This window comes from Gavialis gangeticus, unplaced genomic scaffold (genome assembly GCF_001723915.1).
Source record: "Gavialis gangeticus isolate Ggan-Ray unplaced genomic scaffold, GavGan_comp1, whole genome shotgun sequence".
NCBI lineage: Eukaryota > Metazoa > Chordata > Crocodylia > Gavialidae > Gavialis > Gavialis gangeticus.
The window spans coordinates 5,283,204-5,298,723 of record NW_017729015.1 but is presented as its reverse complement, the minus strand read 5'-3'; the positions used below and the strand labels follow the sequence as shown (position 1 = coordinate 5,298,723).

Sequence of the window (15,520 nt, the reverse complement as noted above, 5' to 3'; positions counted from 1 at the left end):
TCTTGTAACTTTTACTCATCCAAGTAACAGTTACATATCATACTACTAGCTTCATGACTGAGCCTTTTACTTTCAACCAATTTCACATTTTAAATATTACAACAATAGATACAGTGCACATCATATAAAACATACCTGGGCAAGTTTCCTTTAAAAACAGAATAGAAATTTAGCACCTGCACATTACAGATTTGGAATTGTATGGGTGTTTTAAAACATTGAGATTTTACCACAAAATGCAATTCAAGACTTTTCAACAATGTTGGATGGGCTAATGGCTTGTCTACTCACTATTTTTTTTTTAAACTGGTCAGAAACTAAGCCTCATTTCTTTCTTAATTATAGCTAGAGCTGAACAAATTTACCAGGTACCTACTAGGCAGGGGACAATTAAAGAAGATGGAAGTGCCTGCAGCAGGGTGCAGGGGGTATGTCTGATGGCAACCTCAGAACAGTTACCTCAAGAAGTACATTCCCTGATATGAGATGTAAGTGCCTCCACATCATCACCATACCCAGACCCCTCCTATAATCAAGTCGAACTGGTAGGTATCTGATAGATTTAGTGATCTTCCTTCTTGGCAGGTTCAGAGGCACGACTTCTTCCCATTGTAACAAGATAGAAAGGCATAACCAATCCTATCTTGATACAAGAACAAAGGTGTTAAATATCACATGTTAAGTAGTGGTTATTCTGCTTCTGTGGCCAGTGTTCTTCCCATTACATGCCTTGGGTAATTAAGAAAGGAGAGAGCTATTATACCGGTTCCCCTCATTTTATGCTGTACATACATTCCTGGAAAACACCGCATAACTTGAATTTGCATAAAGGAAACCCACTTTACAATGTAACAGATAGGGATACATTCCAAGACCTCGAGTGTACTGACCCCCAGACCCATTTCTACCACTTTTACAAGACAATTTTGGTACTCACACCAACAGTAAGCAATACACACAAGCACACGGCACTATCATAATGGGGATGGCAACTTCAGAAATACGTGTTGCAGACAAGCTAGAAGCACAGATCTACATAGGAGACTATATTTTGATGCACACTATTCCCACAACGCACTGTACAAAGCAGCCAACTATGCACTCCCACCACACCGATTGCACGGGAGTGAATTTACCTCACATATAACAAATTTTTGGTATAAAAAGGGCCATCGCAAAAGAGCAAATTCACAGAGAACCTGCATAAAGCAAGTTAACTTGTACTGTCCTTGAAATAAATCCAACCATGTCATTTTTGCTTTTAGCATTACTTTTGCTAGCCGAGAAAAAGAAGCCAACAACAACGTGTTAAGACTATTACAGCCACAGATGTAATGTCCCAAAATAGCAAGGTTGTAACAAGATCAGAAGATCCTGGCCACCTTGCTCCAGTTGCATTCCACAACATGTGGAATATCTGTCTTTAGGAAGGAATGGGGGAAAAAATAGTAGATAACAGCAGAGGCACAGGCATGACAGAAAAGAGAGCTCAGAAAATCCAAATTTCAGAATCAGATACTTACAAATCCTCCTTTTCTCAGACAAGAATCCCCAGGAGATGAGCTCAACACATATTCTACCATGCTAACTCCAAGTCCTCCACTCTCTGACCGTGGCGACAGCACTGAGTTGACCTCACTATGAAAGCCTTGACCAGGTCTTCTCTGAACCATGATTGGCTGGGAAACAGAATGATCTGCAACAAAAACACACGTATGGGTTTAAAATCTGATGATATGCGATTACTAAATAAGGCAAGCTATTAGAAAAACATGGTAGGTTTTTTTTTTAAGTGTCCAAAACATAGAAAGTATACTTTAAGCAAATAAAATGCCGCCATTTTGACCCGGATGGTGTACTATAGGTGTAACAGAAAAAGACTTTCTTGTTAGCAAACACCAGAAAATTATAGGCAGTTATACGGGTTAAGTTGAATCCTTAAAGTTCTCCCTGTTAATTTAAACATTCCAGTTAAACCTTATTAAAATATGATCTAATTTACTTAATATGACAGCTTTTTGTCAAAAGATTGACATTTAATTTCTAATGTAGTGAGGAAAATTCAACTAAGCTAATCTGCATCTCATATGGCCCTTACAGAAAACGTCACTAAAGATAGGTAAGCACTAAACTCTGATCAGGACCTTCAACTTCCACTGACTTCAAAAGTTATTAGTGGTGCTCAGTTGCTGGCACCCCATATCACTGAAAAAAGTTGAAACGGTTAGTTTTAGAAATACCCTTTTCAAAACACATTTTGATATATCCACATCAAACAAGCAATAAAACTATGAAGGCTGCAAAAGTCAAGAACTGCAAGAATTAAGGTTCACTTTGCCTCTAGGCACCTATGAATTAAAATACAGTAACTATCCATCTATAATCCTAAGGGTGTTCTTGTGAGCTTGTGTTTGTTTTTTAGACTGATTAATTCTCTCCCAGAAGGCTGCAGTGTCTCCAAGTCATCAGCTATGTCTTCTCTAGTAGGCACAAGCAGCAACAATACCTCTCTGCCTCTAGATATGACTGTGTGCACAGGGGTATTAACAATAAGTAAAGAGGCAAAACTAGAGGAAAAAATGTTGGGAGTGTTTAAGCTCCAAAGTCACTTAAGATAAACTGACAGTCAGATTTTAGGTCTTATTTTTAGAAGTGCAACCAAAATGACTTAGGCAATTTCAAAACTGCTTACAACTCTCAGGCTCTTGCCTCAGTATGCTTACTCCTAAACCAAAGAGTGTTTCAGTGGGTAAATAGTTGGCTTCAGAGCACTTCTGATGGTGCCCCTTCTGCTGTTTGAGCTCTGTGCAATCAGGAAAATTCAACAGACTCAGTAGGGCCTGGAGCAGGGGTGGGCAAAATGAGGCCCGAGGGCCACGTGTGGCCTGCCAGAATATTCCACCTGGCCTGTGGGGCCCCTAAAAAAAATTTAGAAAATTAATATTAATCTTCCCTTGGCTGCCTGTCATGCAGCCCTCGATGGCTTGCCAAAACTCAGTAAGCAGCCCTCAGCCCAAAATAATTGCCCACCCCTGGCCTGGAGGCATGGTTAGTACACAAGTACAATACAGCAAATAGAGAGAAAAAGGGCAGGACATTCTACTGAGTGCATGCAAATGCTGTTTCAGTTAATGACACAGTGAAATAATCTGAACACCTTTTCCTTCAGGGCTGAAAAAAAGACCATTCCCAGGACCACACTCTTGACAAAGATCAGCTCCATTATGTATACACCAAATCACTACAATACTTTAAAAAAAATTCTACTTTTTTTAAAAAAAACTGTTCACAAACCATCTCTTCCCTAATCTTGTTCCTTTACGTCTTTCTCCAAATTTAAGAAAATAATTCAACCAGAGGCAGGGAACAGGCATGGAAAATTTCAGTCCACACTGATTTGTCAAAATAGTTTGTCTAAGTTTGTTAAAAGCTATAAGCAAACCAAAATAGAAAGTTTATAATAAATCTTAGGCAGCCCTAAAAATTGCTACTGCCCCAACCATGTTACAACAGTATGCCAGATATATGATTTATTACAGCAAATACATATTTAGCAGGCTACGGCACAGGTGTCAAACTCACTTGGGCTGGCAGTCCAGATTCATACCATGGGACTTCTCATGTGTCAGACAACCCACCTCCAACAGTGGGGAAAAAGAGCCAGCATTAACCTATATATGCCAATTATTTACCTTGGTCAGCCAGCATGGGGTGGGGGGAAATCCCCAACAGAGATCTCGACTGGATAGTTGGTGTCAGGGCAACCAGCATGTACAGGGTTAGCTGCATCACCACTTACCTCACCATGACCCAAAAGGGGATCTCAACCCATTCTGCAGTGGGATGATGGTGGGGTGTTAACCTCCCAAACACAGGGGCTGCGACAGCTGCAGGATTAATACTGACCCTGCTCACCCTGCCACAGAATTTCCAACCCCATAGGCAGGATCTGATGGGGAGTCTTCTGGACCCCAAGAGGCCCCCAAGCCAGATAGGTCATTTCTACAATCTGGATCCAGCCCATAAACCATGCATTTAACTCTCCTGATGCAAGGTATTTTAATCATTCTGCTGTAAGGTATTGTAATTACTCAAGGCTGCTTTTAAGACTATCATGCACTACGTGTAATTCAAAATAAAATGACCAGCAATAATTTCAATGCACTTTCAATGCTACAAAATGTAACATGGATTTTAAATTGAGCTCTTTCAGGGTCTATTTTACTTTACTTCTATTCATACTTCCGTAAGTTCTTCAGCTTTTTTTTACCTCCATCTTAGTAGTTCGTGAAGGACAGGCACGGATGGCTGTTTTGCACAGAGAAGGCTAGGTTTTTGATCGTCTGGAAGCTATGAAATTTAGAATAGGCCAATCTGCTGCAAAAGTCTACTACAGAAGTCTACGTTCAACTCCAAGTAAATTAGGTGAATAAGTGTACTACCTGATGTTCCCCAAGCACTGTCTCTCCACTGATCTCCCAGAAATATCCCTTTTGGTCCATCCTTGCTGGAATCATCAGATTCCCAAAACTTCTTACCCGGCAACAGCTGCTGCAAATAAAAAACAAGCCTGTTTAAAACCAGCATAAAAATGGCAGCATAAGCTATACACGTTTTCTTTCTAGCACAAAAAAACAACCTGAATATTTATATGCTCCTAGGGTGAGAGCCATGAAGCAACTGTGACACCCTGTGGAAGCACAAAGCAACTCATAACCAAAAGAAGGGTTCTTTATTTGTCAATGCAACACACAACAGAGGCAATCACAAGCTTCTATACATGGAGAGCCACCTGTAACAGATAGATTAGTTTTAAAAACATGTTCTGGTCAAAATGTGTCATAATGATTCAAAAAAACCTCTGAATTAACAGCTATCTATGAAAGAAAACACTGATTCATACAGAATCTACATTTATTACATGCAACTACAATAGTTTTTCTTAATCTTGTAAGATGCAGAACAGTCAGAGGTGCTTTTAACTCCCATTGCCTTCCACAGGAGTTGAAAGCACTCAAAGCTTTGCAACATATTCATAAACGCTAATAAGAGCGAACAGTTTTGGGCCACTGAATCTACACAGCTTCATGTCATTCTGAAAAGTATTTATTTTTTTCCTTTTTATTTAGTGGAAGCAAGACACAAAGCCAGCCTCAGCTTAAATGAATTCCAGTGAGGTTGAGCGATGGCAAAAAAGGAGAGATTTAACTGTCCACCCTATATAGCAGATATTCCTGAAAATATCAATTCCAAATAAAAAACAAAACAAACCCTGACTTGTGGCACCTACAGACGGTTAAATGAATTTCAAATCCTTAGATGGTAACGGTAACAATCTCTAAATTAAATCTCAACCTCAGTGTAAGGGAGAGAGAGAAACAATAGCACATCCATAGGAAGGTAAGTTTAGCTGCTGAATTCTGGATAGAATGAAAGGAACTGGAGGTGATCCCGGTGATTTAGTTCAGATTCCTATAGTATGAAACATCTTGGGACTAGTCATAGTGCCCTACATATTAAACATGCTAAACAGCTGACTCTGTAAGGTTCAGCTGTAGATGAACTTTCAGATTACTAGACTGAAAAAAAGCAACCATTAATGATTTATAAAAGAAAAGAAAAGAACTATATATTCTGGCCAGGGGGGTAAGAAGCAGTTACGAAAGTCCTAGTCAGTACTTATTTTTTTAACTTGAGGAAGTCCCATTCCATTCAGAAACACATAAAACAAAATCTCTGCAACAGGACACAGCCCTAAATTCATGTATTTGGGTATCGAGAATAGTAGGTTAAACTAGAGACATCAAACATACAGCACCTAGGGCAGTTTCACCTAGAGGCGGCAGGAGTTCAGGAGAAAGGTGAGCTGGGCAGAGCCGCTGCCAAGATCTGCAGTACAAAGCCACACTGGAAGGGGCACTTGGTGGGATAAGGTGGGTGCAGGGTAAGCAGTGGCTTCTGGCCACTAGAGATGGGTCCAGATCCAGCCCAAGAGGGGACTTGCACTCTGGATCTGGCTGGGGGGAGCGGCTGACAAACTAGTTTGACACACCTGGGTTAAACAAATGAGCACAAAACAGGCACTGCAAGGAAAGTGATAGCAAATACTACCCTAGCCCATGAAAAGAAGCATTCCCTGAGTCATAAAATTACAAGAGATAAAAGGTGGATTACATACAGTTATATAACTGACAATGTTGTTGCTGGATATCCAACAGTACTGTGTTGGCACCATGGCAGTCAGATTATAAACTGTCTGATGAAAGGAGGTGGTGAATGGATAAGATCAATTATAGGAATTACATAATCTTTTCTTATGATAAGAAAAAACAATGAAAGGGAATTGGCCCAAAAACATCTCTACCAGAGTGTCTGCACAAGTAGAGGACAGACAAGCTGAAATGGTGCGATTAACAAACAGGACTACTGTTGTTATAGCCACAAACCTCCAGCTGCCTGCTTTAAAACCAGGAAAATTCAGAGATAGCAGAACACACATGACCCTACTTAACCACTGAACAAATGCTCCACTTCATACGCGGTCCTAGCCAAACATGGGCATAAACTAATACATAAGGAGAGGCAAGCTCCAAAATATGGAAGGTCTAATCAGGGGATGACGTTCTCCGATTAGTGGTAATGCCAGAAATACACTGGGCTCTAGATCTCAGAGAGGCCTACTATGCCTCAGGGGCTTAAGAGACGGATAGCATTTGCCTTCAGGAGGATTAGTTTACTACACAGGACTCAGGATGGAAATATTCAGGTTAGTTATTATGCCATTTATCACAAAAAGATGTAAATACGAGTAAGTGTAGGAAGCAGAACCAGCTCAACAAAATTGCAATTTCCTCTTTTTTTGAATCACTTAGATAAACTCCCTTCCCCTTCAACCTCATCAGGCAATCAAAGGGATTCAATTTTTACAAAATGAGAAGTATGACTTCCCAAGTAAAGAAGAATATGCAGGCTGCAGTAGAGGAAAAACAATAAGGTAAGCATATATACCCACTATCTACTTCTCTCATTACTGGGTATTAAAAACCAATGATCTATCCTACTCTTTAAAAAATGAGTTAAACTCTCTCTCAAGTGAAATAGTTACACACGAGCTAGTAAAAAACCCATGGCATTCATTAGTCCTTGTGCTTTGTAGTTATACATTACAAAATCAGAACCTAACGGGGTCCTCTCGGCAGAAGCAGAGAAAGATGGCCAAGTATTCTCTCACACTGACCTTTCCATACTAAGTCTGAAATTTCCAATCATAAAGTACCAAACTTTAATTGCATCCTCCATTATTCCAATATATGAAGACTCCACCACCTCAGGTGGTGACCTTGCCTGTTATTTTTGTGTCTTGTTCACCAATTTAATTTTCTCAAGGTATTGCAATTCATTTTCAACCTTATTTTTAGGAGCAAGTCATTCCCCACCACTGCTCCAAAAATTTAATGATTCCCCAGTGAGGATACTGACACTAGTGGTGTTAGTCACCACCCCCATTGCTCATCTTCTTTCTTTAGATAGAACAGAACTGAAGCATTTAGATCTGAAAAACAGTTTACTCTGTCTGCACCCTTGACTCCTGGAGCAGTCAAGTGTTATGTAAGGGTTTTCCCCTCCTGTCCTTTCATACTTCTGCCCTTACACCCAACTTCAGAGCAGCTGGGGCCCATGATACTCCAGCAACATCCCCTCTTCCCCCCTAACCTCTCTCTGCCCCTCTGTCCCACACAATCCCCATGAACAAGAGCAGAGGCAGGAAGCTGGGAGAGAGAGAGGAAGCCCAGACATCCACGTTGCAGCATCAGCAGCCGCAGCAGCGATGGGATAGATACCCAGGCAGGACCCCAGGCTGCAAATAAATCCTTTGTAAGGTGTATGCCGCCCATGGACTGTGAGTTGGACAGCTCTTCTCCAATTCAATTCCTAATACAATCTGTGAAAGCGAAAGTTAACAAGTGGGGTAGAAAACTGTTCTTCTAAAGCATGGGTGGGCACAATACAACCCACAGACAGATCTCGCCTGACTGGATCAGACTCACGGCTGCTCCCACAGCACTCTGCATGGGGCCAAGCCCCTGCTGTTGCCCCTGGGGCTGCCTGCACCGTGCTCCTGCCCGCAATGCACCTGCTGGCCCAGGACCAAGCCAGGAAGCATAGCTTCCAGCAGGACTGTTTCTGGTGCTGCTCTGCTCCTTCCACCGCCAGTGAGAGCCACCAGGCTGAAGCTTCCCCCCCGCCCACCTCGAGCAGCACAACAGGGGCAAGGACAAGGAGGAGGATCCACCTCTGGAGGCAAGGGATGCAGAGCAGCACCCAGTCAGCCGTAGCTGCAGCCACACCAGGAACAGCCCTACCAAAAGCCGTGCATGCTGGCCAGGGCCCGAGGGGGAGCTTCAGCTGGGTGGCTCTGCCCCAGTACATAGGGCTCTGGCTCCAGCTCCTAGCTGCCTTCCCCCCGCTCCTCTTGCCCACACAATGAGCAGTCATGCTGCCAAGACGTCAAGATAAGTTCCCCCCACCATGGGCTACAGTGCACACTCCCCAAGAGCTGCCGCTCTGGAGACCATCTGAATCAGCGCCCAAGGTTAGCACCTAAAGTTATATTACTGGTGAATTTAGCTCTGGTCTCACTCTTGCCAGCAATCCAGCTCGTGGGAATTTCCCATAAAAGAAAAATTAATGTCTATTATCCCATCCACTTTCAGACCAGGGGTGGAAAGTGAAATGGACCTGCCAAAAACCATTACATAAAAATGAACCTTTCCTTATTTTCTAGGATGGTAGCTGAAAACATGGATGAGGATGAAGTGTTCTGTATAAGTCACACCCCTGTACGGGAAAAGGAAGTGAGATAAGGCAAGCAGTGGGGTTGAAGGAACAAGGAATAATCTTTTTTCAATGTTACATGATTTGTTCACAATGAAAAAGAACTCCTTTCATGAATACTAAATTAAAAAGATTTTTCCCTCTCACATCAGAAGTAACATGATGCATGACATCTGGGCCAGTAAAAGGTCATTATTTCCATTTTTTTTTTAAAGGAATCTATTTGAAATATTGCAAGACGAGTCAGCAGAGTAACTGCACGTCTCAATGGGGGTGAGAGAGTAGTCTGCCAGACAGCTGTTATGTCTTTATATAATTTTTCAGTGCAATTACTTTTAAAACTTCAAGATGCAAATTGCTTTAAACAGCCATAGTCCTAAAAATGTTCTTATCCTCTGAAAGAAATGAAATTTAGGCTTCACTATTATACAAATACCTTAGCAGATGAAATCAGCAGCAGGAAAATAAGCAGTGTCAGCATTTTTTCATTATTAAATTTTCAGAATTCAATGTTTCTTCCAGGTGGAATTTAAACAACGACAATTAAAAATTAGAGTCTTAATGTTACATCTAGGGGTGCACCAATAGCAATTTTGGGGCCAATATCAATAGATGATTTTAAGGATGTATACCACCTGATACCAATCTGATTTCTGATAGAGCTGAGAGCAGCTGGTAAGTCTGTTGTGGTGGAAGGGGAGAGGGGAGGGGCATGAGGGGGGCAGATCAATGCCCCCCACAGTGAGTGAGGGAGGGAGTGGGATGGGGCTGAGGCAGGAGCTGCCCAGCCAGCGTGAGCCAGGGTGCGGTACAGAGCTGTGACTCATCCAGGAGGCGGCTCACACTGCTGCATGCACCCAGGAAGGGGGGGGAAGGATGTGTGCCCCCCAGATCTGAGGGGGGGGGCAGGGGGAGGGGGACAGACACTGCAGCCGTGGGCTGGGGTTGCACCAAACTCTTCCTGGCATGTGGTGAGAGGAAGGCTAGGCGGGGGGATATACTCAGGACAGTGGTGGTGCTGGGAGGGAGGGCTACGGTGAAATTTGGAGTTGCTGCAACCCCCCCTGCCCCATAGCCCCTCTCCCAGTGTCACTGCTGCCTGCCTCAAGTGCAGCCCAGCCCAGCACCACCCTGGCCCCAGCCCACAGCTGCAGCCCCTCCCCCAGCACAGATACGGGGGCATGCCCTCCCAGGGTGTACACAATGGTAGGAGCCGCCCCCCAGCCCTATGCCCCCTGGGGACAAGCTGCAGATCCATCCTGGGCAGCACCTGCCCCACTCCCTCCCTCGCCACAGGGGGCATTGATCTGCCCCCCTATGCCTCTTCCCTCCCCCCTCCTCCACAACAGACTCATGAGCTGCAGTTAGCTCTCCAAGTTGCCGGGCTGTGCTCCTCCTTGCCTGCATGCTGTGCGTGCAGCACGGGCATTTATCAGTCAAGTTAATCAGCTATATCAGGGTAATTTCTGATGCAATCAATTTTCTGATCCGATATTGGACCAAGTTATCGGTGCACCTCCAGTTGCATCTGATATTTTAACACGTAAAAAAAACAGTTTTCAATAAAAGCTCTTCCGACTGTTATTTTAATTCTTTCCAATTTTGTAAAACACCCTTACAACTTCCAATTACGCACTGCAAATCATCATGTGTACGAATTTTGTTTTCTGTATAAATGCATAAATGCTTTGCCATAATTCTCTGATTAAACAAGAGAGGTAAAGGGGAAGATCACAGAAAATTTGACATTTAAAAATGTATCCTGAAGAGCTTGGGTATTTTAAAATCTTTAACTGAACCACAAGCCAGAGGTGATAAAATTCTGCTAAACACCATGCTACTCTCCCTTACTACACTTAACTCTGCCCTACTGTTAATTTTGTATGTCATTTTGTGAAGGCACAACAGCAGCTCTACGTTCAAAGTTTTCTAGTGATGACAGAGAAAGAAAATGTCAAATTATCTTGTCCTGCTTACACATGGAATATTATACTATCTTTATTCAACCACAGCAAAATCCTTAGAAGACAGCGCTTAACAGCTTGATGATGACTGTTTAACAAATCCTGTCTCTTAAGCTATTAAGAGCTGTTCTGCTCAAACATAAAGGCTTTACAACAGACGCAGCAATTAGCAAAGCATAAAATTATGAAACAGGTTTCTAGCATAAGGATCATTCAGTAAATGCTCCATACTGTGTGTGGGGGGGGGGGCAGTTTCTTAAAGGAAAACTCTAGAAATCTGAAGAAGAAAAATCTATGAAAATCTACATTTTAAAATGTAAGCTAAGATGGGCCTGAATCTTGCGCAGAAACAAATTCCCATGTTGGGGAACAAAATTGTTTTATTGCACTCTATTCCAACAGAGCCACAGAAAACGTTACTCAAGTACATTAATACTCACAGTAGGTAAAGTTAAGAGGAAAAAGAATTTCTTCACCGTAACTCTAAAATGTGTCAGCACAAAACACAGTTTCCAGATATTAAAAAAGGCAATTTAGAAACAAGTGATACAGTGATATAAGAGCCTAGCTTCCATGGAGACAGGACTATAAACCAACCAAATCAGTAAGTAACTGATTTAGACATTTAACAATAAATTAAAAGAAGATAGCAATACTGGCTGTGACAGTAACAGCAGCCTGAGAACTCAGTATAACTGTAAATAGATGTGTTGCTCTTATATAGTTATCTTTGCCTTTTAAAAGTCACTTGCACTGAACTGCAGGTTCATAGTTTTACAGAGTAAGAAACTGCCTTAGATTGCAAGCTCTAAGGGGCAAGATACACAATTGCAGCAGCAGTATTACTTGATACATGTAAAGCACCTTAGAGAAAGGAACACAACACGCTACACAACTAAATGAACATCTCTTATATCTAAGGACCTACTGAATTTGAGGCAGCTGCCTGCTGATTTTGCAGGTAGATTGAGGGACCCAGCAACCATTTTGTGGGCAGAGCACAGTGCACTCCCCTCCCCCAGCCAATGCCTCTGAATGACCAAGGGGCCCCAGTGGCCCTGTCTCTTCCCATTGACTGGATGCGAGGGCTGCCCATCATGCGGCCCTGCCACACTACACCAATTGATGGAGAGGGGTGGGGCCACGTGACAGGCAGCCCTTGCAGCCACTCAGTAGCGAGGCCAGCAGCCGTCCTGTCGGCAGCCCTATGAGCAGGAAGTCCCCTATCCCCCTTCCCCATTCTGGCAGGCTGCCACAACCACCCTGAGAACTGCTGGCTCCCTCTGGGGGGCCCATATTTTGTTTTCAGTAAGTTCTCTTTTTTTTCCCACCCTCCCCTGCAGGTTTCATAGGCACTGCCCATCTTTGTGGGCAATGCCCGATTTCATAAAATTGCAATTTTGGTAGGTCCCAACTTATATCCAAGATGTCTATCACCACTGTATCTATGATCTGAAAAGAAATAGCATAAAAAATGATGTAGTTGCATCCATCTCATGCTGGGCCATTAGTGTAGGGGAGCAACGGAAAATTATTACAGAAAGAATGTTTCATGAAAAGATGGGTCTTGCATTTTTATATAAATATACTTATAAAATAATAATAAAATAATCTTAATTTTGGCAAGAAGTTCTACAACCAAGAACTGCAGTGCTGAAAATGCTCGATTGTTCACATGGCAGAATCTTATTTGGGCCTCCTTCAGCTGCATTGATGGGTCAGAAATAGAGAGAGAGAACAGATACTGTTGCTTAAAAGCCTTGCATCTGTGGTTCTAGGTGCCATCACTCACATACCATCACTTCCAATGTCAAATACGGCAAGCCTCAATACTATAACCTGGAAGTGATGAAAGAAGACCACAGCAATTAAGTCCTGGTCAGAGAGCAAAGAGTAAAACACATCTAGTCAGATGAAAATGGGAGACATTTCTCACCAATCCATCACTCCAGCATTAAGGAGTTCAGTGTGACCTAGGATGTTCATGCTGCTACAATTATTTGCCATTTAATGCAGAAGCTAGATTATTGTCAAGGTCTTTTAAGTGTTTCTCTGTTCCCATTAATCATCCTTGTCTTCAGATAAGGCTCAACTGCTTATCTATATGCTTTTTCTTGTAGCTATAAGGTTAATTTTACTGCTTGCAAAAGTTACAATTCAGGAAACAGCATCACTTGGGACTGCATGCAGCTGAATATAGGTTGTTTGGGGGCGGGGGGGTGTTGCTGGTGGTACAGAAGACCATGGCATTTCACAACTTATCTACAGCTCTTCAAACACTGAAAAGGAAAAAAAAATGTATTATTTGATATTGCCAGACTACATGAGTCATCTAGATGAGATGAAGATAACCCAGAAAATCATGATGGGTAACTAAAAGCAATGAGATGCCAAATGTACCAGTGTTATTCACTCCGGCTGGGTTCAATATAAGGCTCCATCATGCTACAAATGCCACAGACTTAGTAGTACAAACTAGATGTCTATAAACAATCTATGTGTTCTCTCAAATACACTTGACTAATTCTTCCCCTTTGTTCCAAATGCTCAACATCTCCTTTTGTTTTCCCCAGCATTTGGAGAGAAGGAAGAGGGGGAACCAAATCAGCACAGATTTAACACCGAAATTGCTCTGACTAAAACTTCCTAGATTCTCCTTGCTTTCATAAAAATGAAAAAGTAAAGTAAGCCAAAGCTAAATAAAAACAGAATAGATCTACAGGCTATGTAGGGGAAGTTGCTCAGGTGATCGTAGAAAAGGACCCTTAAGTGTGGTGATCACAACCGTTGCCTTTCAATTCTGGCACAGAGTATGAAGTCTACTTTTTCAAACCACTGTACTTTCCCAAACATTTAACTGATAGGATGAAAATCATATCTTTATTTTAATTTTTTTTTGGTATGGTAAATATCCAGTATATTTTAAGACCGTTTAATCTGTTTCAGAACCTCTAAAACTTTCCGTGCTTGTAATCAACTCCACCTTCCTCCACCCTCCCCCTCCAAAAATGCTGTGTTGCATTTGGTTGTTTTGATGTTTTCAAAATTATGACAAGACATTAAGCTGTCTGGTAACCGCATTAAAAATGCCTTGATTTCTCTATAGATTTTAGAGAACTCAAATAAATTAAACACAACATCCTGATATAACTGGCTCAGTACTACACAGAGGAACTAGAAAAGAGTCAGAAAGGAAGAAGAAAAGTAGAACAGATCTTCCAAAAAGAGGTTTGCTCCAATTTGTGAAATAATGCAATTCCTAAACAGTGTGCCTTCTGAAATTTGTTTGACATCCTTGACTATAATAAATTAGTATTATAGAGTGTGCAGTTTTATAGTATGTAAAAAACAGAACAGTTACAGGAGAAACAAGTGAGCCAGCACCTGAAAGATCTGGAAACAGATTTGATGCTCCATTTCTTCCAAAATAGTATTAAGCTAACTAAATTAAAGGTTTGCAATCCAAACATATACAGGAACATCCTTAAATATTTAGTAAACCAACTAATGTGATCTGATATCACCTGTTAGATGCAGCGTGGGTGTTTCATTGGTCTTAGCAAATATTCTGAAAGAGTCTGCATACCTTCAAGAGAAACACCTTTAAAGGATGTGCTAAAAATATTCAAATACATTTGTGCCTCCAGTAATTCTACTCTGTAACTTTTCATGACACAAGCACATGCTATTACAGCAGTTTTAAGTGGACTCTACATAAACTTTACTGACAAAGGGTCTTTGTCACCTTTTAGTCAGAAGTCACTACATAGCCCTACAATGCCTATATAATAGATATTTCCATACCTTCTAATTGAAATAACAAAGGCTTGATGACTTCTATAAGGTTTCTCACAGGCAAACGTTCACACAGCTCAAACATACCAAAAGATTAGAATTTACTGGGTTTAAGTATTTATTTGGGAGAGTGGGGGGGCGTTAAAGCAAGAATACTGCTATAAATAATTCTAAGTTCAAAAGCAGGAATCTTATTCTGGCATACCAAATCAAGTTATTTAATTTTTGTTTATTGGACAAATGGCTTAAATTAGACGGTGTTTATTCTAACTTGTTCTAGTTAATCATATACTGTAACTGCTAGCTATACTTGGTACAATTTTTGAGTTAATTCTTACAAAGATGAGGCCTAAAGATTTGAAAATCAGCATGTTTTAGTCTTTTAATACGTCAAATCACAGTTGGGTCTGCAGATACAGGAAGTTCCTTGTCTTGTTTTAAAACTTTTCAGCAAAGTCACAATCCAGGAGATTTTAACAGCAAAGTCTATGTGAATAATAATATGCACAGATGCAAACATTTTGTAGAATAAGGAGATAGAAGCCAGCTGGGAACATATGCACTCTGCTTTAAAGCCAAGTCACGCCTCCTTGATTTGCACTCACATCAGTTAATATTCTCTGGATTTAACAAAATCTGACTATTAAAAGGGATGGAAGAAAACAGAATGACAGATCTAACGTACTTCCAGTTACGGCTTTTCTGGTAAGGCTGGAAAAGTCGTCTTCAGAAGTAGATCAGCACAAAAAAAAAGAAAAAGAAAAGGACAGTTAAAAAACAACCACCACCATCGCCACCACCACTAGCCTGATGTACATTTCAGGTTTGTTTTTAAACAGCCTGAAAGTTTCCTTCATGTTTTGCAATTTCCCCACACTTTTCACTGGCTCTGGCTACTAGGAATGGATAAGCCATACACATGTGGA

At 41.5% G+C, this 15,520-nt stretch overlaps 1 protein-coding gene across 6 annotated transcripts in view; it reads right to left on the bottom strand.

Moving 5' to 3' along the window:
- Positions 1-15,520, bottom strand: part of PUM1 (pumilio RNA binding family member 1) — a 181,554-nt gene that overhangs the window by 84,622 nt on the left and 81,412 nt on the right. For 5 of the 6 annotated variants that reach the window (XM_019512135.1, XM_019512137.1, XM_019512138.1 and 2 more), the window contains exons 4-5: positions 4,443-4,551; positions 1,524-1,696 (exon numbers count right to left, since the gene is read on the bottom strand). In XM_019512135.1, the coding sequence (XP_019367680.1) occupies positions 1,524-1,696; positions 4,443-4,551 (282 nt within the window). The remainder of the gene's footprint in view (positions 1-1,523; positions 1,697-4,442; positions 4,552-15,520) is intronic. The other variant, XM_019512136.1, reaches the window with a different exon arrangement.